Below are 25,129 nucleotides of genomic sequence, written 5' to 3' on the forward strand. Positions count from 1 at the left end.
TTGCATTGACAGCTCCAGAGCCAGAAAGCAGACAATAACTTTCTGCACCTTGATATTGGCAGAAAGGTAAGAAACAAGACAGAAACTACTGAGGTCAGGCTCAATGTAGAAAATGGAGAATCCCATCAAGTGACCTGCAGTTAAGGAGAACTGAGGATAGACTTTTTTATCTTGCTTGGAACTGGGACGTGTTGGGTTGGCTCGTGCTGATGTCAATTTAGGAATGGCTCTAAAGGGAAATGAAATAGACTACCAGTGCTGTGATGGTGCCTTTTCCAAGAACACAGACAAATGTAAAAATTCTCTGTATAAAGACAGAGCCTCAGTCAGTAAGTTGCTTTAGATAGCCATCCTGTTGGGAGTTTTGCATCTCTGAGAATGAGAACCAGGAGCCAATGCAAATCCCTGCAGTTTGAGTAATGAGCAGGAACTGGCGCCGATACAGGTGCCACCCACAGGTTCAAACTGACAGTGGCTTTGCTCTTAGCCACTATTTATAAAACAAGCTGTCGAGGATCACTGCTGCATGGGTGGATCATTGTCGTCTAAACACCAGGCAGTTGTGACCTGAACTTTTTCTGCTGACACCTTTTGAATGGCAGCTATTTCAGTTTCAAGCAGTCAGTCATTTAGAGCACACCAAGATGGTAACTGAAAATTTCACTGACCAGAGCTGCCAAAGAGCTTATTCAGAAAAGAGAAACTTCATGGCATGCAGGCTCGTTCAGGGCCTGTGCAGATAGTCAGGGCCTGAAGTCCAAGCTGCTGGTTTTGTGCTGCTCTTGGTGCTCACACTAGCTAGTTAAAAATTCATCCTTGAATATGTCAAGTGCATAGTAATCCTGCCTCTGATTTGGAGGACTCACAAATTTTGTCCTTAAATGATATCTTTGAAGGAATTTATACTGGAAACAATTCCACCGGGGTGGCATTTCTATATTGCATGGTTGTTTAGAGGTTTGGGTGTTTTTAAACTGCTCTGTGACTGGATATTATTGACACTGTATCTTCTCTATTTCTTTTCTTGTTTGCATTCAGTATTGTTTTTGAATGAGTCTAAGGAGTCTATCATTATGCCTATGTCCCCCTGTTATTTACTGAAGCTGTAAAAAAATATAAAGAAGAGAGTGACCTTGGACAGGATATTTTGGGGTTTGTACAGATCTTGAATAATTGAATAAAAATGGGTATAAGACTGTGACACACAGATGTTAATGTAGTGCAGGTACTATCAGGGAACCTGAAGAGATATTTATCTTATATTCAAATACTTAGACTTATTTGAAAGAGCTCCTTGCAACAAAAGATTGACTGAAAGGCTGGCTGACTGTTCAGCAATCAGCCTGAAACTAGCTCCAAAGGAGACAGCACCCAGGGAGAGTTTCCGAGGGGAACAGCTCATGCTGTGCTTTCAGGAGTCTTTGTGCTCATGCTGTCTTCAGTTGACAAATTTTGATTTGGTTAAGTTACTTAAAATGTTTTGAGTTTCCAGAAAACTCTGAGCCTTTTATCAGCTGATACAATGGCAAAACATAATTCTATTAAACCTCACTAGGGTTTTCTTTTCCTGATAAGAAAATTATTAAACAATAGGATTAACTGAGAAATGAACTCTTGTGTCTGGCTGATAGGTGCATAGGAGGATGCTAAATATAGAGAACATTCTCTTAGAAGAAAAATAAAAGTGATTTGAAAATCATCACTTTGGTTACTGTTCACCTAGGCAGGGAATTCTAAAGAAACAACTAAAGGGCTACATGAAGGGAAGTCTAAGAAGGAAAGGTGGTTTCTTCAGTAAGCCATGAAAGCTTTCTGTTTGTGTAGAATCTGAAGTTGCAGAATTGCTTGTTAAATTTTCATGACAATGAAAAATTTAATACAATCTATATTAAGAGCAACAGCTTTTCAAAAATGTATAGACTCTTTTTGTTTGTTTCTTTTTTTTAAAATTCAGGTGTCTTTTTTAACATTTTCCAGAAAATACAGTCAATACTATTGAGGCTGCCAAGAGTACAGCAGTAGTTAACAATACTAGAGACGTTAAAAAAGATGAGGCCAAGAGGCACTGGAGACTTGTACAGGCTTTCTGTGTTCTTTCAGCAGGAGCACAGGAAGAGTCCTCAGATGGACCTTTCAAAACTTGTGTCCTGTCTGCAAGTGAAACTGGTCTTGCCACTGGTTCTGGATAGGATGGGAAATAGTTCTAAGTTACATTAATGTAGTATAGACAGGTACTGAACTAATGCCTAAGCCCTCTAAAGCCATTATGTGAAATGATACCTCAGCTGATGTGGCCTCAGCTTGGTTCCCAGTAATCCAGGAGATGTGTTAAGCAAAACACCATCACAGTGAGACTTAACTTGGGCTTTTCTTGCAAACTATAGCAAGTAGAGATAATTTTTACACTCCCTTTGGAATGCCAATTCGTGGACAGACAGCTGAGCTTGAAAGCCTGCCTTTTAAGTATCACAAAACTCTTGGTCATGCCAAATACTGCTTTGTTTATGCGTGATGTGCAAAAATAGTAAGCACATTCTGAAGTATTTCCATGTGAAAAATCATTCACATGTAGACCAGAGTGCTCATGATGTTCAAGCTAGTCTGGCTTGCAGCAATGAAATTGCTTTCTTAGAAATAAAAACAGGGCATGTTGACAGGAGTTTAAAAATTACTGCGAACCAGGCAATTGGCTTGCAGCAGTGTGGTGTCAGGTAAGGATCATAGGAGATCGCAGGTTGTAGTATAAGGTAGAAGAGTAAGCAGCCTGTTCTCAGAAGGCTGTTAAATCCTGTGGCAGGATGTAACAGTCCTGCTGGATGAGCTGTTGTAACCATTCCATGTTTGGGATGTACATACAAATGTGAGCTGCGTTAGTTCCTCAGCCATGTCTCAGAGATCAAGAACGTCAAAATTACACTATAAAATCTTCTTTGGTTTAGACCTCTGGAGCAGTTTGGCTGTGCCCTAAGCCCTGTAACACCCATAGCTATCTCTAAAGCCATCTTCATCTCTCATTGGCAGAAATTTTTACAGAGAAGTAGGGGACGCTGCCAATTCTTTTCTCACCATTCCGGCACTGCTCAGCTTCACAAAAGCGGATCCCATCAGGAACACATATGAATGAGTGGATGTGGGGAACGCCATCCTGCAATTTAGAGCAGACATGTAAGTAAAAGTGCCATAAATATTATTATGTTAATTTGAAAACAGGAGCTAAGAGAGTGAGGAATGACTACAGCATAAACAAATGGAATTTATTAGTATTTTAGATACCTCATGCAGACGTTGCCATGGTACTTCTTGAACGTAGGCTTTGACGTACGCCACTTGGCAAAATGTTGTCATGAAGTGATTGCAGATATCTATAGCAAATTGTTCTAAACTTGGGATCTAAGGCAGCAAACAGTATTATTAGAAAGAAGCAATAACTTCATGTACAAAAGCAAAATTTTCTGTTTGTTGTATTTGGGAAGAATCAGTGTGGTTAAAAACACATTTTTCTCTTATTTCTAGCTTGGCTCACTGTGCCCAGTCATTTGACCAGCCTGCAGCATGTGCTTCAAATAGCAGCTATAGTTTGTCAAAAATCTTCCATTCTGTGGTACAGTGAGCTGCAGTTCTTGGACTGAGAGAAACTGCTGCAGGAGTCTTATGCTTTGAGGATATAATGCTGAAATAATAATTTATCACAATTATTCTGATTGATATGGTGATATTCTAATTAAGTTTTACAGGGTAAAGATGGTATTTCATTATGGAGAAATTTAGTGCTACAGATTGTCATTATGATACATGCAACTGATAGCAGTAAGAGCACAGAAGAATTAAGAGGAGTCTCATACTTTGAGACCTCCTATTTAAAAATACTATATAGGAATAATGTGGGATTATGGGCTATTAAATTTTTAAAAAAAAGAAGGCTTTTATATGATAAATCCACAAAAAACAGTGCTAGCTCTTGAGAAGAAAGGCTTTGGAAAGCTAAGAAAGAATCCACAGGACAAGCAGCGGAGGAGGAAAACTAAAATCACTGAAAATTACTTTGGTACTGGTCCAATATGCAAATTGAAAATAAAAAGTTAGTATAACAAATACTTCCAAATGATGTTGTAAGAAACAGCAAGGCTAGTTAAAAAATAAAAAAGAAATACCCCATTTTTTTTGGCCAACACAAGGACAATATTCTTTATGGTGTCTGTAGGTATCACAAGAGAATTGTTCCCTTCCAGGTACTCCTGAGGAGAAGTCAGCCGGAGATGCGCACACACTTCCACTTCTTTAACAAACTGCTTCTTTCCTTCTTTATGAAGGCGAAGGAACTTAATTGTATTCTTGCCATATTCACAGTTGAGGACTTCAAGGTCCTTGATCTGCAAAGAAAACACGTGGCAATAGTTAAGAAATGCAGTAGAAGCCCGAGTTATGCTGTCATGGAGCGATGTCAGTGAAATATAAACAGTGCTTATGGCCATTATGTTTGTAGTTACCCCTGATAATGAGAATATTTTCATTATAAATTGCAGAGTCCTGACAGGAAGAAAAAAATGCTTTAGGAGACTATTATTGTATTAGTAGCAGCTGTGATAAAATTTTAAAATTTTCTGGGGAACAGATTATAGAACAGGAGTCACAGTGAACTAATCTCTCATTTGTCATCTGTGAATTAGTCCTCACTATATAGACCTTCACTGAGTCTCTTCTCTGGGATCATTGGTTTTGTTTGCATTAAGCCCTATTATTAAGTTTTACCCTGCTTCTGTCAGACACACCCCATTTACACATCTCTTACAGTGTTGGAGAGGCTGTGCTAGCACGGTGACAAAATTCTGCAAAGGTTGTGAGGATTTTGGTTGTGCTAAAATACCCAGAGCTCATTGCACTGGACTTTCCATGAGGCTGAAATATCCCATACTGCATATCAACAACTTTTAATGTAAATCAGCCCCTTTTCATGTAGGCATAATGAGAATGGAGAAAGAGCACTTTCCACACCAAAATATAAATTGAAACTTTTTATGTGTGAGTTGCTAAAATATTATCAGATGTGAAATCGCTCCATTCAGACATGCTTGTTCCTAAGAGAAATGTTAATGCACTTTAAAAATAGTTGAAGAAGGCATTCACTAATTGTAAGTAAATTAATTGGTTCAGAGATCAGAGCATTTCTCCGGCTCAGTCCCTAAGGGCTCAATCCCGAGGGGTGACTGAAGGTGCCCAGGGGTGACGGGAGGTCCCCAGCGCCGGAGCCGGCATCGGGCGGGGCGCGGCGCTCCCCGGGAATCCTTTCTGCGGGCACGGGGCAAGGGCTGGGCGGAGAAGTAGTGAGCTGGAGTGATGTTGTTTTGCTTGTCTGAACACCAGGGCTTTTTCTCAGATAGTTGTGAAAAATTTGTACGTCAGTCGGGGAGAACTGAAAGGAAAACAAAAAGGGTTTCGGTATCTGCAGGCTGGAGCCTTTTTTAAAGCAGAATACCGTGAATATTCTACATAGTCAAAATAAGCTTTTTCTGGTTTTTATCAAAAACATAGCTTGTCAGCTGTCATTTTGTTGCCCAAAGAAACCGTGAGCAGTTTCCGGCGGCTCCCAGGAGCCCTTGCCCCGTGCCCATGGCCGTCCCTGCTGTGGAGCCCGGTTTCCCAGGCCGGCTGCGCCGTGCCGGGCGCGCTCCCTGCTCCGTGGGCAGGAGCTGACAGCTCTCGCAGTGCAACTTCTCCTTTCAGAGCCACTCGGGGCTCGCCCTGCGCAGCCGGGAACCCAAAATGCCGGCGGGATCTGCTTGGTGCCACCCTGCTCTGCTCTTACTTCTCTCCTGCGTGCCCCTGTGGGCCGCCGAGATTTCCTGCAGGAATGAAGATGGGGAGACGGTGGATTGGTGAGTAAATACCATGCAGGGGAGAAACGCTGGGAGAGTAAATAAATACATTGAGATTAAACCGCGGGAAGCGGGTGGGTCACCGAGGAGCAATGCAAAGGCAATGGCTGGTTCAGCGCTGTTGGCATGAGAGTAGTGGCGGAGTGCTGCGTTTGAAAAACCGAGGATAAGTCACTGAAATCTGATTTAATTTCCCTCAACCAACCACCGTGCAGCATCATGACTAACTGCAGAACAATCAAATAATCACGGTTTTACACGGCGTTCATGTCTCATGATCAAAGGGAGCATAACCTGTGTTGCGGTGCCAGGGCTGCGCTCGCCAGCGGCAGCCCCGGGGGCACGGCCGGGCCCGGGAACCGCCGGGCGGGGAAGGCGCCCGCCTGTCCCCTTCGGCTGGCTCTGAGCAGCAGCGGGGCTCTGGGCCCCTCGCTGGGGGCCGCTGAGGGGCAGCGGAGGCTGAGCCGCCCCGGGCTGGCGGCAGCAGCGTGGCCGAGCCGCCTGTGCCCTGTCCCTGGAGCAGAAGTCTCTCCCTGCCCGGAGCTCCCGTCGCGGTACCGCCGGTGCCTTCGCACTGCCAGCTGCGAGCCCAACTTCGGGCATTAAATGATTAATTGGATTCATGAGTTCTCAAGATGAAGAGATGCAAAGTACAATTGCATAATATCCAGCCTGGATTTTAAAAGTGAAATGAGGGCTCTTAAAAAAGAGCTTCCTGAAGATAAATATCAACCAATTTCAAAAGAAAAATGTTTTTCTTGTGAACAACGATTAGTTTGGATACAAGTGCTAATGAAGTAGGCCCATCCCTTTCCTTGCACACAGAGCTAACTGTAGGGAAGGCAGGCGCTCCTGCACCACAGGCAGGAGCACAAAGCTGGCTTTGCTCTCTGTTGGCATAGCATCAAATGTATGGGGGTCTAATCCATCCCTATGACTTGTCACCTTTGCCAAGGCCCTTCTGGATAATGTAATTTTTTCAAGAATCAGACTCTTAGTTGGTGCAGCTACCTAGGAACTTAAAGGTATGAGATATTTTATTTCTCCCTGAACTGGATTTATTCCTTGCAGAATGAGGTTTTTTGTGAAAAACAAATGAACACAAAAACCCAAACAAACAAACAAAAACCACAGACCAATATATACAAACTGTCAATTTCTTAGATGAAGACAATTTTTGTATTAAAATTTTCTGAGAAATTCTTTGAAGGCTGGGGATAGGAGTAATTAACCTGTCCCTCAGTGTCAATGCCAGTGGCGTGGGGCCTGTTCCAGGAGGGAACCTGGGGGTCTGCACAGGCAAATCCATGTTCCCTTTCTCAAATTTAGCAGGTAAGACAGGGGGATTACCTTTTCAATATGCCTTGATCAAAAGAGAGAAACTTGCTTGTCTGCTGGGGTCATTCTAGTTCACTAAGAAGAGTCAGTCTTTGGATTCTGGATTTGGTTGCTATGAAGCTGACAGGAGAAGCAGAACTGAAACTGCTGAGAAGTCTTCTCTTAAGCAAAAGATGTCAATGTCCTTTTGAACAAACAACACTGCGTTATTTTCAGTTAGCAGCAGGTTTGTGTTTGTTCCTGCTATGCAGTGGTTTCATCCTGCAGTATTCCATAACTCCTCCGTACTCACACACCCTTTCATTTGCCGCTGAACCAGAGGGATCACTTGCCTTATCTGACCTGATCCCATCTGTGCTCCCCAGCTGGGCTGGCAGCTCCTCCCCGCACGCAGTACCTGGGCGGGCAGAAGTCTCTCCTGTGTTATCACTTCACTGGGGATCTCATCCCACAATGCTCGCTGCACCTCCCGCAGGGGCTGCCAGAGCACATGGCCCTAGGACCGGCTGTGTGAGGAGGGCAGTCTTTCCTTTATTCATCTGAACTCGCTGTTTTCTGTGGAAGCCTTCCCTGCGAATAATAGCCAGCACTATGCTTTCTGAGAAAAGCTGAGTCAAGGACTGAAGCCGCCATGCACATTGTTTGTTTGGGCTTTTTTTGAGGGCGTGGGGAGGAGGGAAGAAGTAAAGATGTGATTATTGCTTGTAAGTTGTGTTCAGTCACAAGAAAACAATGTGACAAGGCTAATCCGGTCTAAGCGGATTTGTTCTTTCTTGGCTCTCAGGAAAATAACTTTTACTCTGCTCCCACAAATGCCTGAGTTCTTGAGAAATTTCCTATGCACGAATAGCACTAAAGATTTTATACAACTTTAATTGATAATACGCTCAGCTGGCTTTTTGGAAAGAACCAAAACGTGTATCCACTGGGAATTGGCAGGCAATTTCCTGATAGCTCAATGACTAGCATTTCGTAAGCAAATCTGCTAAGGTGGGTTTGTCAGATGCAAGGCTGTACACACTTCCAGAGCATAAACCTTTCACTGGGTTTCAAAGTAGTTTGGAAAGGCTTCATCTACTAATTCCTGGATGAGCTCTTACTACTGTAACTACTGCTATTCCTCTCCTTTCCTTCATTTCAAATCTTTATTTCAAATAAAGGGATTGTTGTGACTCCTGGTGCATGTATAGGCACAGGCCACTCTCCCCAGCCTAGTTATATAAATCACTTTCTTCTCTGTGATTTGTTGTCAGAAATTATTTCTCCTGAGATACTTTGAGGAGATCATTCATTCAGTGGCAATGCAGGTTGATTACCAGGACCACCACTGGTGTGTGTTTTTCTTCTGCCTGTACATGTACATTTCCCATGGATTAAATGTTCTCTAGTAAAATGTTTTCCTGCCACTTCTCACCTGTGCTTGGAGATGTCTTTTGTGATCAACCTGAGCCTCTAAATCAACTGGGCAAGGTTTACTCCTCCTGATATACCTGAGTGGTTAAGCACAGGCTGCATTTTTGTTAATAGTATAGACTGAAAATAATGCCACTCAGTCCTTACTATTGACATTAATAGCAAATTACTCAATTACAGCCCTCAGAGAAAGTAGCTGAATTAATTACATTGTGATTAATCCCACGGACTTCACTGGGAAAACTTGTTTACTTTATCAGGAACCTTAGTATGAACTGAGCCACTTACTCCATTTACTGACAATATTGAGTACTTTACAATTTTGAAGAGATTTGTATTCCTCACTAATGGTTTGAAAATTTCCAGTCTGCAACAGTTCATCAGAGTGCAAGTCTGTTATGGAAAGTATGATTGGAACTACATTTTATCACTTTGCTTTATACTTATTTTGTGATTGTGATACATATAAACATAATATAATGCACTTTTTTATTTCAATACCCAATTTTATCTATTTACTATAAAGCCATATTTATATAATATAGAAATTGTTTGACCTGCGGGAATGTTAGAGGTTCTTTACCAGACCAGGAGCAATTGGGATTTCATGGACTCAACCAAGGCTACCTGAAATTCTTCAGGGGTACCACAGCAGTCTGGCCACAGCAAGAGGAATTTGGTGCTGAATCAGCCTCCCTTGCTTGCTAAGAAGCAGCACAAATTTGTCTGCAGCATGGACTGTGCTGCCAAACTGCAGCTGGTCCCCAGGCTGGGTCATTGCTTTGAGGGTGAGGGCACACTGCTCCCCCTCCAGCCCAGGCATCCCTGGATTCACCCTCCTTTTTCTCAGGGAAGGAGATACTCATTTACACATTCAAACAGGGTGGTGGAAGAAAATCAATTGCTCTTTATTGTTGCAGGTTTGCTCTTTACAAGCTGCCAAAGCATGCCAAAGGACAGATTCCCATGCTGGGACTGGAATACCTGTACATGGATGCCCTGGCTCCACAGTGGCAGCTTGGTAAATACCTCATCAACATGAGCCAGGGTGCTCTGGGACAAACACTGCAGCAGCTGTATGAGACATATGAATCCAAGGCAAGTGGCATTTTGGTTTTTTTATGTGGTTACTTGATATTTTGTGCAGATGACATGAAAGCAGCCAAAATAAGCATATGAGGCCAGGCCTGACCAATGGATCTGCTAAAACACATAGGGGAGGAGCACCTTGACAGCTAGGCAGGTTATTTGCAGTTTTGGCCACAATTAGGGATAATCCTCAAACTTCTAATTTCTAGTCAAGCTTTTCTTATAGTTAGAGTATTGTCCTTCAAAAAAAGAGTGTTCATACATTCTCCCTTTGGCTTCTTTTCAGCAATTCATGTTGAGCAATATCTGAAGCAATATCTGACCAAAGTCAGTGGTAAATGTTACAGACACTTGTCTAAGCCCTGCTATATGCATGTGTTTCATACTCTGACTCAAATCAAATCTGGATTTTCATCGTTCCCCCTGAAATGACTGTGACTGCTCCAGCAGTGGTATGCTGCTTGTTGACCTTTTTTTTTTGCTCCCACCCTCAGACACCTCATGCACATTAGTGTGAAGTGATTGTAAAATATCACAAGATTTCCCTATAATTATTTTTTTCCCATCTGTGAGGTATTGTTGGGAGTCTGGGTGTGTCTTCGCGTTTCTCCTGTGGGTTTGTGGTAGGGTGCAATTAATTTGTATGTAGGAGAGACTCCCAAAAGTCGCTCAAATATTGCCAGTCCAGAAAACTGTCAAATCCCAGGTCTTACTGCAGCTGTAATAAACTGTTTACAAACTCAGAGTACATTGGGAGGAGAGGCGTGTCCCAACTCCTTTGAAGTTCTCTATTCAGGGGAAATAAGGTGCGGCTGTATGCAAATTTTTTGCAAAAAAGCTTTAATTGCTTGCCCTTAATAAGAACAGTTGTCGTGTCAATTTTTACTCAGCAAATATTTTTACCAGATCTGATTGCTAAATCAGAGAGAGGCCCAAAAAACAGACAGTGGAACTTCTTTGCAAGCAAGTGGCCACTAAACCCATGTAAAGTGGATTAGGAAGCATGTTCTACCTTTGGGAAAGGGCTACTGCAGTGACTGAGAGAGCTTCCACTTCATGGCAGCCGAGGCCCTAATCCGAGTCCTCAGGTTTATTTTATCAGTGGAGACTGTGTCAGCTGAACTGGGAGCAGCATTAGGCTCGTGATGTTCACACAGAGGAATCCTGAATTCTTTCTTCTGTTCCCAGCAGATGTTTGCTTAAATGCCTTTCTCTTACTGAATGTCATGTTTCAGAAATGTGTGTTTCCCTGCAGAGGAACACCACTGCATATGCGATATACAACGATGAGATCCCTGAATCAGACTCCAAAGGGTCGAAATGTGGACACACCAAAGGTACAGGGAGAGTCCCAAACTACTATTTTCTCCTTTCTAAAGTTGCAGATAGCATCTGCTTGTCTGTCTGTTTGTCTATCTGCATATCTAAAATTCCTGCCTGAAGCAAAACTGAAGAGTGATTTGCATGGTGTGTGGTTTTCATATAGTTACCTATGCTGCAGCTTCTGTTTTGATTTTGCTATGCCTGTGCTGTGTGAAGGATCCTGGGGGTTATGGACTCTTTGTTTCAAGAGTTGAAACTAATACAAATCCTTTGAGCACCATCCTGTGCCTGATGGCAAAGCAGTGCAAGATGTGAAGGGAAACATTCCCTCAACAGAAACCCCTCCAAACTTTCTGGGACCAGAAACTTCTGCCAAGATCATGGAATCACTGTAGGACGTAGTTACAGAAAATCGAGACTTTATATGAGTGTAAACTTCAGTGGAGTTAAAGGTTTCCCTGAGGAAGCAGATGGTGTTTGCCCAGCCTGATGTGGAAATGAGCACATTTTGCAGGGCTGTATTTTCAGGCTGCAGCAATGGGCACAGCTCAGGAGAGGAGAAGCATAGCCTGTGTCTCTGCTGCTTCCCCATGGGAGACCTTTGGTCTGGGAAAGAAGACACAATGTCGATAGAGCCTGTTTCCCTTTGTCCAGTGAATATTTGAAGTGAAGAAAGATGGGCAGTGGAGAGAGGGTCACAACATGTGACCTTCAATTGTCAGAACTCTTGAAGGCAAAATTTGAGCAGAGGAAGGGGGTGTGAAAGGATTTATTCAAATAAAACATGATGACAGTTTGAGTTTTGCAGGAAAGAACTGATGCAATTTTAATACAATATTAGTGTCTCCTGTGGTCTAATAATCTACTCTAGAACAGCTTACTAGACATTGACACATTGAAATGTGGTATCTGCAGCAGCAAAACCAAAGTAGGGCACAGCTCTATCATCTCAGGGCTTTTTACTCCTTTATTCATTTGCAGTAACTTTTATTTTGACAGGATTTCTGCTCTTGGATAAATCACAAGGCTTCTGGGTGATTCACAGTGTGCCCCTGTTCCCTCCCAGCCCTGAGGATGGTTATGGATATCCATCTACTGGGGAGTCCTTCGGACAGACAGCCATCTGTATAACCTTCAAATATGATCAGTTCACAGAAATAGGTACGAAAAGCTTCTCCCTAAGAAAGCCTTTGTCCCACCACACCTCTCTGCTTGCTTTCCTTGAGGTTTCCCCTCAAAAATTCCTTGTTCTTGACCTTTTTTTGTGACATTGGGAAACCAAGTGGGGCCTGGAATAAGCATTCTTGGCTTCAGTTGTGTTTATCCAATGATTTCCTGTGTGAATGTGGGAAATCCACTCTTCCACTCTGTTTTCATCTCCCTGTGGGGACTGTCAGGATAATAATAGTCACAAGTGCATGTCAAGAGTAAACTCAGTCCATGCAAACAAATGCTTTGGAAATACAAAGTAGGATGATTAATCACTTTTAACAGTAATAGCTCAGTCAGCAACAGTCATCTGCAGTTCAAAAAATGTAAGGCAACCACTGCTTGAGCTGGAGTGGTGGCCTTGACTCATCAGAAATATGAAGTATGGAATAAATATCACCTAGAATTTTCCCAGGTATTTCTTTGCCACAAAAATTGCCAATACTAAATATATTAAAAAAACCTAAACCCCAACAAAATACAGCTGCAAGATTCAGAACTATCTGGCAGTGATAACTGTACTGGAATCCCGAAAAGGGACTATTGAAAGATGCCACAAGTCATATTGGCATGTTCCTCAACTCTTTTCACACTGTTTTTTCACTCTTCTCTCACTCAGAAACCTCAGATCAAGTTAATGAACAGCACATGCTGTGCAAATTGCCAGGCTGGCCACACCTCAGAGCTATCTGGTTCCTGTTTGTGGAAACACATCTATGCATGTGTTTAGCAGAAGAGGACAATAAATGAGATGCATATGCTAATGCTTTTCCTGCCTCATCCTCCCAGCTTCTGTTAATCTGTGGTTCAGGGATTTCCTAAGCCAGAAAGACTGGAATGTTTCTGATGGACTGGTCTTCCATGAACTCACCTAATGAGCCCATTTGTTCCCTAGCTGTTTATGCTATCCATGGCAAGGACTTCTACAGCTGAGCTGTGCACTGTTCAGAAAAGGAGATTTCTTCTGCAAATTCAATCCAGATGTTTAAAGTCAAGTTCTGTTCTCCCTAAAACCAAACTAGACCCTTTGGCAGCGCCTCTGTTTGCATTTGGCTTGGCAGCTGTAACTGGCTGGAAACTAGTCCTGTAAATACAGCCAGTTTGGGTTTACACAGGATGTCTGAGTGCTCCCTGACTGCAGAGAGGCTTGAAGATGGGCATGGGTGGAAGTGGCAGTGGACCAAAACCACCAGTTAACAGTTCTGCTAGAAATAATGGGGTGTAAGTGGAAAGCCTGAGTATCCTCTCCCCACCAGTCTTTGTGCTGCAGGGCCAGTCAGAATACAGAGCAATACACAAAATCTTGGTTGCTAAAATAAGATACTTTGACACTTAACTCATCCAGGTGATAGGCTGTGAAGATTAAGAAGGATTTAGGTTTTCTGTCCAAGACAGAACTTTGCTCTCTTGATTGCTTTTCTTTAACCCATTTTAATTCTGCATGTGTTCATTTTTGTGGGTTTTTCTCAGACCAACAGATGCTGAGTTATAATCCAGGAATCTACAGCTGTTCCATCCCTGAAATCTTCCAAGCTGATCTCCCAAATCTCCAGAAGCTCTGTGCAAAGTCCAGGCTGCCCTTGGCACCCTTGCGCCACCTCTCCAAGCTCCAGTCAGCCCGTGGGGAAACCTTTCTCCACTTTGCAAAGTCACACTTGTTCATAGATGGTAAGAGAACCTTTTGCTCTCTATATAACACATTCTCAATTAATTCTTAAAATATGAATTAATAAATTATTTAAAAATTCATATTCTCTCTGAGGGGGAAAAAGGAAGTTCAGCTTCAGAAATAAGTGTAACAGAGGGCAAGGCGTGCTGTCCTATCCTAATGTTCTCTCAGCCCCACAAAGCAAAAAGCTGTCTGAGCCATCCTATGGTATTGAACAATTACATTTTCAGGAAAATTATGTTCCATTATTCAACAGCAACAAAGAAGAAGAAATAGGGGGGTTGAATCATCTGTGAGTTCTTTGTTATGAAGAGGACTTGCAATTTTTTTGTCTGTTCCCTTTTTTCGTGCTGTTTGTTTGTAACAGGTTTTCTAGAAGGAGAAAAAGTAGAAATGAACTTCTGAAAAAGTCAAAATAAGGGGAGGGGGCAAAATTTCCTTTGACTGACTTCATGCTTTACAATGAAACTAGCACAATTTAGATTATGCTTTTCAGTCTGTTCTTAAATGAAGGAAAATGAAACACTGATTGCCCCCACCCTGTGTTATTCCACAGATATCTATGTGGCCTGGATGGCTCAGGAACTGAAGACTGATTTGTTGGCTGAATCCTGGCAGCGTTCTGGCGAAAAACTTTACTCGAACTGCTCTCTCGACTACCACGTCTACAACATAAACATCATAGGGATGCCACTGAACTCCACCTTTCATTCCATCAATGATCATTCCAAATGGGCTGTTTCAAGGAAATACAAAGATCAGTGGACATGCATTGGGGACTTGAACCGTGCTGCTGAGCAAGCTTGGAGAAGTGGTGGGTTCATCTGTACCCAGAACGAACAGATCTACAAAGCCTTCAGGCATTTGATAATCCACTACGAAAGCTGCACTTCTGCTCTCGGAGAGCTGTAACAAACCATTCCTCCCAAGCAGCACAGCCCTTGTTACATGGGAAGTGTAGAAATCTCTCTCTCTCTGAACTGTATTTTCACTCTGAAAAGCAGCCCTGTGAGTTGCAAGATGTGCTAGGCCATCCCCTTGTTAGCTGTGCAGGTGAAGGGCAGCTGTTTCCTGAGGTGTGGGGCCCTCAAGGGGGTGTGTGCTGGGCCCTGCTCTGCTCCCTGGCTGCTGTCACCATCCGGGATGGGATGGGATGGGAGGGACACTGCTGCATGGGCTGCAGCAAAGCACATCTCTGTGAACACCCTGCACAGGCATCCCTGGGCACCTTGGGAGTGGGGCTGAACCTGGGATGGGAGGGACAACAGAAACCTCTCTCTTGAACTGGGCCGTCAGCACTGGCAGGTAGCAAGGGATAAGGGATAAGTACCCCCAAGTACTTCAGAATTACCCTGGATTTCTGGCACTGTTGAGATAAATCATAGCATTTCTGCTCAGCTTGGGCTGAATCTCTGAAAGAGCTGAGAAAATTAGATCCAGACAGGGAGATGAGGTGTTCCTGAGGACAGGAACACCTCATTTTTACATGATTAATTTTTAGAGAATTAATGAACTTTAAATCATCTTTAAATTATCTGTAACCAGTAGCTTGGAAATATTTCTAGTGCTTCTATTCATGTACAGCAATTTTATAAACAAATAAACATGTTCAAAATATGAGTAAGCAAAACAAGGAGTAACAATGGTCTGTTTTTATTCTCCCTCTTCTATCTGTATAGTTATTTGTGGTTGGTTACAATGTTTTATAGCTGCCAAAGGAAAAATGGAGACAATTAGGAAAAAAATATAACGAGAAGAATATATTTGAAGAAAGATGTTATTTAACCTACATTTTCACATTACAACAAATGTGGCTGTAATTTTCAATATCTCCAGTCTCAGGCATAGGACCTGAAGTTTGCATGGTCTCGCTCTAAAGCTGGTTTGCAAAGTCCCAATGCACTCTTGGGTTCAGATTTCAGAAGTGTATCTGTGTTTTATATGTTCCTAAATATATATATATGTTTATATCCCTTTTTTCCCCGAATTGCTAATATAAACTCCAGTCTAAAGATCTGGCTGTCCCACTGATATTTCTGTTTTGCTGTGTTTGTAGTCCCCACTACTGATCCTCCACAGAAGGAGGTATAAAGAAATGCCACACAACCACAAGAGGTTACCAAAGATTTCTTTCCCTTTTCACCCTGAACAATCAGCCAAACAATGAAGTGTAAAAAGTGTCAAACTAATTAATTTCAGAAAACACTTGTGCATATTTCTTGAAGAGATAGAAATAATCTATGTGGCCTGTATAATGAAGGGAATTGTACAGGAGTAGGTTTCAGTCTGGATCGAAGGTAGCTCATTGCTTGATTCTCATGGCTCAGTGAAAATAATTTTGTTGCTTAGATATCCTGTAAGAAAATTTTTATTTTATTTTCCCTGCATATGACCCAATAACATTCTATAAATAATTTGTTTTGTAATGTTTTTTCTCTGATGCCTGTCAAATTGTTAACACATTTACTTCTTGTTTTGCTAGCTGTGGTCAAGCAACACCTTTTGTGGCAGCGAAAATCACCAGTGACACAGAACACTGCACCATGGCGTGGTAGTGCATTGCTCAGATAAGCCAAGACAAAATTAATTTATCTTGCCTACCTGTTCATGGCAGACACTAACCTAACCTGCCACTCTGAGCTCTGGTATCTTGCCCACAGCTTCAGTGTACAGGACTGGCCAGAAATCCTCTGCTGGAGACAGTGCTGGCAGAGAGCTCCTGGATCTGTAACAACCTGTATTTCTTGTAGCATTTTCAAATACTCTGTCACAGGGTTCAATACCAAGAGTCTCTGTCCCACTGGTTGTCACAGCAGTGTTGCCAGCCTTCTGCTCCCCCCGCCAGAAGTCACCAGTGCATCTCTTGGAATAAGTGCTGACTGCTGTTCTTAATTACTTGGTCAATTAATAGTTGTCATAAAGCTTTACAAGACTGCTTAAACATTCCTCATTATACCCAAGACTGGTTGCCTCCATTTTAGCTGTAACTGAGGAGGCATAAAGAGCAGTGGGAAGATGCAGAGAAACAGCTGTACCATACAGCACTGTAAGCACCTCAGCAGCCTGGCTGTGCACACACTCATTTCAGTGGTGTACCAATAAAAAGGCTGCAGATCTGGTTCTCATTTTTTGACTGTAAACAGCTTTAATTCAGTTTTGCTTTCGTTGTGTAACTTCTGTATTTGCATATCTGTGTATTTCTGCTACATGTTATGAAACATGGGCAGACTCTTTGTTTCCCAGAAGAGACTAATAATCAACAAAATAAACAGTATAGATTTTTAAAGGGTTTGTAACTCTAAAAGCCTTAGGGCTTTCTTCAAAAATGCAAGACCATAAGCCACTTATTCACCCTGTGAGATGTTTACTTTTTGCCTATTATTTTTATATATATATATATATATATATATAAATAAGGTTTTTAAATTTAAAATATGCTGTTCTATTTTAATCTGCCAAACACTCAAGAAATATCTGCTTGTCCCAGGGATTCTGTGCTGCCTCTGCTGCCCACTGCGACCCTTTTGACTGGACAGACTGGTTCCTGCCAAAGGGGACACATGGCATGGCCCCTCTGCAATTTCAGGGTGACCTGCTCAGCAAAACTGACTCTACAGAAGTGCCCAAACACTGGACCCTGGCTTGGAGAGGAAGAAAGCTGCTGCCATGTGTGGAAACCTGGAGTCTCTTCTCAGCATGCAGGTTTGGCTATTCTGACCCTTGGGCTCTGTTCTGGTTAGACTAAATAAGAACATTTATTATACATGAAAATTGTTTGCCGAGGGACTAGGAGAGGCCAAAAGCAAACATTATTAATCCACTAAACATTACTGTACTGCAGCCAAGCTTGTAACAAACAGCAGTAGGGGTTGTTGTTTGCTATAAATTGCCCTGCAATCATTTCCACAAGCCGAGGCTCGGTCCCAGCACGCCTGACACGCTGGCGGGGCGCAGGAAATGCAGACACAGCCTCCCCAGATCCAACCCCCCTACACCAGGGCATCTCCTGCCCTCCCCACAGCCAGAGCAAGGGCAGGACTCTGCCTCCCTGACACTGCTCAAAAACCCTGGCTGCTTCTTCTGTAAACCCCTGTATCCCTGAGGATGCTTCCCTAATGCCGGTAATTGCGTGTCAGTAGGGCAGTGGTTTGCTGTGCTAGAACAGTGCAATTTTACACAAAGTTAATGCAAGAGGTCAAAGGATTAGACATTGAAGAAAAGCTAAAAATAGAAAAAAACCCCGAAGGATTAAAAATTTAAACTGTGAAGTTTAATTCCAGCTGAGCAATTACAATACTGGAAAACCGGCAGAGGCGTGGCAGCCTGAGCCCACTTCACAGGGCAGCCTTTGTGGTGGAATTGCTCCTGGTGTCTCCACAGCAACTGAACACACTCTGAGCTCTCATGATAGGAGTGATGAGCAATGTATTGGAGAATTTCTCAAGGGCTCTGGGGCTCCATGCCAGCTGCCTGCCAGCAAGTCAAAGGAAGCTTTGGGAGCAATTTCACTGAGCTGGGAACCTTCTTCAAGGCATGCTAATGCAGCCTGGTGCTTTGTCTTGTCATAGGGGTCTGCAGGCGTACTTCTGACTAATGAAATGCTCAATAATATCATTGTGAGAAATTTTTTTTAATGTATCAAAGCATCCGTGGCATTATTAGCATAGCCACATAATTACCCACAGAGAAACTTACACCCATATGTTAACGCCCATAAATTATTGTGCAGATTTCTTTTATACCTTTATTTTCAGTTTCTGGGAAGGATACATCACTGGATACTTAATATAGTCATTGCTTCAGAACATGTAAGCTGCCCATGCCTGCAGTAAAATGTTCAGGAGGCAGAGTGGTGCTGGCAGCGTCATCTGAAAGCTCAGGAAGCCAAAGCCTAACTGTGCTCAGGGTGTGATGCAAGAATATGATGCACCTCTTTAATTTCACAAAGGCTCCTTTAAACGACAGGAAATAAAAAATGAAGGTGGAGAAGAACAAATTTGTGTTGGGCTGAGAAAAATTTGTGTTAGTGTGAGAAAAAACCCTTTGTAGCAGGGAAAAAATTCTTCATAGTAAAAGGCAGAGAGCCTGGTCTGAAATTCCAAGCTAGGATAGCAATATTGGTGCATTCTAGATATCCTGATACCCTGAGTTGCTAGCCATATGTGCCACATATCTGGCACTTCTTTATTTAGACTGAAGATACCAGATTATAGATCTAATCTTCTGAATTTCCTCATAATCCTCACAAATTTGGCATGAATGCCATAAAAGAAGTGGCATTTGAACCAAGAAATCAGTTGTAGCACTTTTAGATCTTGGATTCAGACAGCATAATTAAATTTTTTAATGCAGACCCATTGTATGCTTATCTTTATGGTCTTTAAATGATTTATCCCAGTATTGAGACTATGCTATTCTATGCATATACAATATGTTCATTTTACTAAAACTGGTAACTACAAAACATTAGGACTTGGTAAATATATCTTGCTTTTTATAAAGAGCTGTGTTGCACTTTTACTCGTTATTTTAGTAAGTCCTTTTGATTTTATGTTTTTCCATTTGTGTTTGCTTGACATTTCTACACAAGGTATCTGCTGTCTATTCTGGTTCTCTCTAAGAGGGATAAAAGTAAGGAACATTCTTCCCCTCCTTTGATCACTCTGCAGCCTGGGAACTGCAAACTGATGTTCAAATATTCAAAGCTTACAGAAGCAGAGCATAGTATTGAATGTTGCATGCTGGAGTGCTGGCAATTGCTACAAGTGGTTCACTGTAGTACAGTAGTTTCCAGCATTGCCTCATTTATTAATCATTGAAATGTTGCATGCAAATTAACCAGAGAGTTGTGCATCATAATACAGTAATCCAAAAATCTGTCTTCACATGTATTAATGCCCACAAATTTATCACATTATAGCACTGCATGGTTTCTCCATTACATTCCAAAACCTGCCAAAAGCTCACTAAAAGCTGTGTCACCAAGTGTTTTCTTCTTGTTGCTTGCTTATGACTTTCTAAAGAGTGAGAGTATTTAGCTCCAGGGCACTTTTGAGTCTGCCATTTTCCAGGGTTCTTTTTTGGGCTAATGTTCTGTCAGCCATATATCAATATTTCTCTTGCTATAATGCAGTTTAAAAATGTGTTTTTTCACTAGTAGGAACATGGTAAGCACCACTGTCCTCCACTTCAGCACAATTTCAGAAACTCTTCCCTGCTCTGAAAGCTGCTCTATTTCACATCCTGACCTTGTAAATCCTAGGCACTGTGCACAGAAAATCTCATCTTTTAATCTTTTGCTTTCTATCTACTCCAAATATTTTTTTTCAGGAAGGCAAAGGTGAGAATGAAGGAACTGAAAATTTTGCACAGAACATTTTGCAAAGAAAGAAACACTTCACAGCAGATAGGGACACTTTGTGCAGTTGTATTCCCAGCTGCTCACCAACCTGCCAAAAGATGGGAATAGACAGAGAAATGGCAGCAAAAATTGTTTGCAGGGCAAAGGAAGAAGAGAGAACAAAACAACTGGAGGCAAGCAAAAAAGGGGAAGCAAGGGAAGAGCAGCAGGAACATTATAATGGTCAACACCAAGGGAGTCAGACACCTTGGGTGTTGGGACTGAGAAACTTTTGGAGTTAGCTGTGCAAAAATCCAGATAACAGGATGTTTCATTTGCTATGGTAGTTATCTAACATTTAAGCATTTTACAGGTTCAGTCTCCATAGGCTACACCACAGAGATAAAAGCAAAAGGCATAAACTGAAGTGACTTAGCCAAGTGGTAGAAAAGCACAGGGCAAACCAACACCCGAGAAAGTCGTTGCCTCTCTGTTTCCAGACCTACAAGAGGTGGGGTAAGGTAAAGTCAAATGCATTCAACAGGTAAAAGTAGGAGGGAGACATTCATAAGCTAGGCTAACCTGAACCATACATATTTGAACAACATGCTAAACCATTTTTTAAAAGAAGGAAGCTACTATTAAGGTTTAAAGCCAATGTACAAATACAATAAAAACAAGAGATGCAAAACATTCACAAGAGTAACTGCAGATCATTTCATTACAGCTGGTGACACTAACGTGAGCTGCACTCATTCTTGCAGCATTGAGAGTACCACAGGCAAACAGAAGTACATACAAATGCAAAAAAAAGTAAAAAGAACATACATAGGGAGTAGCAAACTGATGCCTTTAACACTTTGCTCCTGGGATCATTATTATTATGGATATTTTGTACAACATATGGCCTTTTATTGTCTGGTTAAAAATCAAGCTTTGTTTAGAAACCTCCCCAGTTTTAGGTTTTTTCAGTTTCATCTCTGATCCTACTTTGCTCTCCTGCACTAAATAAACCATCACTGGCCTACTATAGTAGTTTCTTACTGCACCGAGTCAAAATCATCAATAATTCCTGGGTATTACTTACTGTCACTTGGCTCATGGTGGCTCTTTTGTCACCTCCTGGTCTCAGATCCCACAAAAGAGTAATGGCAGCATAGAAGCTGAAGCTCTATAAAAAGTGTCATCTTAATATCAGAGGAGGAGCTAGGCATAAGGGGTTGGCTTCACAAATGTAAATATTTCATAATTTATTTAGCAATGTGGCTTTGCTCTTTCCCCCAGGCAAAAACTTTAATAAAGGAATAGGTCTACTGCAACAAAGGAAACAACAGCAAGAAACAGAGACAAGGACACATCCTAAGCCCATTAATATCAGCAGGAATTCACCTTCATCTTCAGTGGGAACAGAACTTCAAAGACATGGGAATCACCCATACAACCTGAGGGGTAAAATCTGAACCTTCCATAGTCTCTGACACAAGCTGTGTTTGAGGGTGGTAGGAAGTCCTGATGAAAATGTCCCCAGCAGGAGCTGCATGACCTTGGCCTGACCATGACCTTGTCCCTGGCACTGGCAGGTGCTGTTAGGACAGACCTCAGAGAGCCTCATGCCTTGAGAGAAGAACCTCTCTGAGGCACGTGAGCTGGGCACAGGTGAAGCTCCTGTGTCTCTTTGTTCATGGCTGTACTTTCAGTGCCCAAATCAGGAAGGAGTGATATCCCCACCTTTATAGGTACATTTTTTTACATCTCAGTAGCTTAAGATACTCTTTCAAAGCCTGCCTCTGGCAGAATGAAAGCTCTTCCTCCTCAGCCCTGATTTCTGTTGTTTGAACTGAGGAAGATGAGTAGTGTGGATATAAAGAATAGTTTCTTCTCTAGGAAGATTTAAGATCTCCCCTGAAGACTAAGAACATATTTTAGGTGCCCACAGCCTGCTAAATGCTGGGAATGGGGGAAAACCAGGATGAGGGAACTCCTTCCTGGGCATCTCTGTAGGTCTTGTTTTGGTACTCACACCATACAGCAAATAAAAATTCAAAGAACAGAGGTACTAACAGCAGAATTAGTTTTCCTGTTCTTCCTTTGGATGACTCCTTGTGCTTCTTCCATTCCCGGGAATGCATAATATTACATGGGATCAAGTTGCTGGATGAAAATGTGTATAATGTACAACCTGGGGAGGTTGCTACACTCTTGATGAGTTTATTTGCTCCTCATTGTCCTATTTTAGTTCTATGAGAAAAAGTCACCCTCTGTCCTTCATGATTTATGGGTCACCAAAATAAGTCTGACAATATGGACTCCTTCTAATAAACCAGATTCCAAAGAACAGCAGGAAAATGTTCCATGGGAGTGTGTACCCTAACTAAAGCCTCTCCATTGGTTTCTAATTATATCCCATGTTTGGTATGGTGTCTGCACCCCCAGACCACTGCAGCCATATCAGGAAAGCAATGGCAAGCACTTTCAGAAATGCCCCTTTAAAGGAGGTGTGTTTAACACGTTTGTAAGTCTGTGTTCTATACAGCAGTGATTTGCTGCTGCTGGGTGTAAAGAGTTCTGTGGATAACCTTTAATAAAGCCACAAATATGACTACAAAATACAAGTTCATGCATGTTTTCCATACATTAAATTCCTTAAGGAATCCAAAGCCTCTCCTGGAAAACTATAAGAATATTTCAAAACCTGTGCTTTTTACAAGTCAGACCCATATTGTATGTCAAAATATACAGCTGGGGTTTTTTGAAAGAGCAAGCACTGCTCAGGACCCTGAAGGTGCAGAGAACTTGGGATTTCAATACTTTTTTGTAATAAAATGTTATATTTCTTTAATGCTAAATTGCTCTGGATTTCAGTGCCTTTATTGCTAACTACCAGCACATATATAATCAGTCTAAGAAAGGAGGAGCAGAGCATGTGGTTTGGCTGCTTTGAAAATCATAGAATAATGCTATTTGAGCCTGTGGGTTTAGCTTAGTAAACAGAAATGCCTTCCAGCGAGACAGATAGTGCAGGAAAGGCAAAACACTCTATTTCAGATAAAAAACTAATCTGTATGTCATGGTCCCCATCTCCTCTGGGAATATGAGGCCAGCACTTTGTGGGATCGAGTGACACTCCTAAACATAACACTGTTGAGCACAACAGGTCTGATTGGCTTCGTTAGACCTGTGTGGTAAAGGCAGAGTGAAACTGAGCAGCTTTGTGGCCCTTACCACTTTTACCATAAACAAGGTGTCTTTCCTAAGCAAGGGAAGTTTCAAGGCCCCACAGCATTTGAAGTCCTGTTTAATTTAAATGTAGCACTGCATAAAGTATTACAATAAGATGAACAGAGTAAAAACTAGAAGAGCCAAACGCTAAACAAATTTATGAGTGCACTGTACAAATTAATACATATGTGTGCAAAGTATCCAGGAGAACAGAAATATGTTTCCTCTAAAAGCATGTAGGTGTGGCTACTGCAGTGTAGCAAGGAGATTAAAAAAAATCCTGTTGTTGTGTTGTGTTTGAAGTATTAATTAGAGTCTGGCGTCAAGTTTGAATGATAACTATTACTTTCTTCATACAGATTTTCTAAGCTTGAGAGACCAGTTTTCAAAAGCTCTCTAGCAAAGCTATTATCTCACCAGCATCACTTTGTCAGAAGAATCTGTGAAAGGTTCATCAGAAACACTGAGGGTGAGTCTGGTTTTTTCAGTATCTTCTCAGGAATTGCCTTCAAAAATGAAAGTCAGCTTTTCTGACAGTAATCTTTCATAATTACAGATGAAAACTATGCAGTTGGAAAATTCTCAACAGCCTTGGAAACTGGACCTAATACATTTAAAGGCACAAGTCTTTAAAGCCTCTAAACATAGACAGCCAATATTCTCAATTAAAATACATGCTTTTGTTCTTAAAGAAAACCACCCATGCTATTTCTTTCACTGCTGATACAAGTTTGTATCTGTTAGTACTTTGAATTTCCTGATTTGGATACTCCCAAGAGGAGTACTTCAGATTCCTATAGCACCCTGTCCCAGATAGCTTAATACTGAAAAGGGTTCCAGTAAGTCTTGTACAGGGATGTATGAACACACTATATATAAAAAGAAACTTATACCTGCAGAGCTCTGGTATTGTGAAATACAGCATTCAAAGTGCTTAGCTCCCTGAAGTATGATGGCTCTCCCATTTGATCTAGGATATGCAGGAGTGGTACAGATAAGATGTGTGCCTATGGGTGGAGGGATAAAGAGTGTTTTATATTAACAGACTCAAACAGTTCATTTCCTTCCTTCTGTGGGTGCTCTTCCAGATCACTACAGCAGTTCTGCTGCTAAACAGATTTCCTGAGCTTGATCTGTTATTAGTCACAAGATTATCCCAGCTTCATGCTAAGCCTTTACCTAGGCTTAGGTACAAGGATTTTCTCAAAACCTGGTGAAATGCTTTTCACTCTCAGTACATAGCTTGGCTTCTGCACACAGTGTTCTGCTAGTGGATATGCAGTGGACTTATGCAATGTCTTTTCCAGATCACAGCAGGTGGAAGCCTGCTTTGAGACTACAATGGAACACCCAGCAGCATTGACATTTTAGGTAGTGGCAGTTAAAATTCTTGGAAAAGCAAGAAGTATTTGAAGGCCAGAGGGTTCAGGAAGTTAGCAGGAGCTTAACTGCCATCAAAACATGGCACAACTAAAAGAGTGAAGAGAGTTATCCTCTGCACCTTGCTTTTTGAAATGAGAAAAATGGAAGCAATTTATGAATGTAAACAGGAAGGGAACAGCACTTTTCAAAGAGTTTTGAACTGCAGAGCTGTGGAGTGCTGGCTTCTTCCTAAGGCAGAATAATACCTAGAAACTCAGCCAGTATGTGAGGGCA

General features: G+C 41.9%; 2 protein-coding genes across 2 annotated transcripts in view; one reads left to right on the forward strand and one right to left on the reverse strand.

Annotated features, from left to right (window-relative positions):
- The window catches only part of LOC132331093 (uricase-like), a 23,975-nt gene extending 2,504 nt beyond the window's left edge, over window positions 1–21,471 (reverse strand). Inside the window, exons 1-4 of the mRNA XM_059854121.1 lie at window positions 21,342–21,471; window positions 4,152–4,370; window positions 3,274–3,390; window positions 3,067–3,145 (exon numbers count right to left, since the gene is read on the reverse strand). Coding sequence (XP_059710104.1) covers window positions 3,067–3,145; window positions 3,274–3,390; window positions 4,152–4,370; window positions 21,342–21,356 — 430 coding nt within the window. The 5' untranslated portion in view covers window positions 21,357–21,471. The remainder of the gene's footprint in view (window positions 1–3,066; window positions 3,146–3,273; window positions 3,391–4,151; window positions 4,371–21,341) is intronic.
- DNASE2B (deoxyribonuclease 2 beta) lies at window positions 1,039–15,547 on the forward strand. The gene is made up of 8 exons (XM_059854120.1): window positions 1,039–1,152; window positions 3,022–3,165; window positions 5,722–5,873; window positions 9,545–9,722; window positions 10,969–11,050; window positions 12,036–12,197; window positions 13,716–13,913; window positions 14,471–15,547. Exons 3-8 carry the CDS (start codon window positions 5,761–5,763, stop codon window positions 14,824–14,826), a joined length of 1,089 nt encoding a protein of 362 aa, XP_059710103.1. The 5' UTR covers window positions 1,039–1,152; window positions 3,022–3,165; window positions 5,722–5,760; the 3' UTR covers window positions 14,827–15,547.
- Window positions 21,472–25,129: the final 3,658 nt, after the last annotated feature.

This window comes from Haemorhous mexicanus, chromosome 9, assembly GCF_027477595.1.
Source record: "Haemorhous mexicanus isolate bHaeMex1 chromosome 9, bHaeMex1.pri, whole genome shotgun sequence".
NCBI classification, from domain to species: Eukaryota; Metazoa; Chordata; class Aves; order Passeriformes; family Fringillidae; genus Haemorhous; species Haemorhous mexicanus.

Excerpts from the sequence above, each read along its gene's own strand:
- DNASE2B (XM_059854120.1), top strand. The coding sequence starts at position 5,761 with ATGCCGGCGGGATCTGCTTGGTGCCACCCTGCTCTGCTCTTACTTCTC. Across the intron at positions 12,198-13,715 it reads TGATCAGTTCACAGAAATAG|ACCAACAGATGCTGAGTTAT; the intron begins GTACGAAAAGCT and ends GGTTTTTCTCAG. Across the intron at positions 13,914-14,470 it reads GTCACACTTGTTCATAGATG|ATATCTATGTGGCCTGGATG; the intron begins GTAAGAGAACCT and ends GTTATTCCACAG.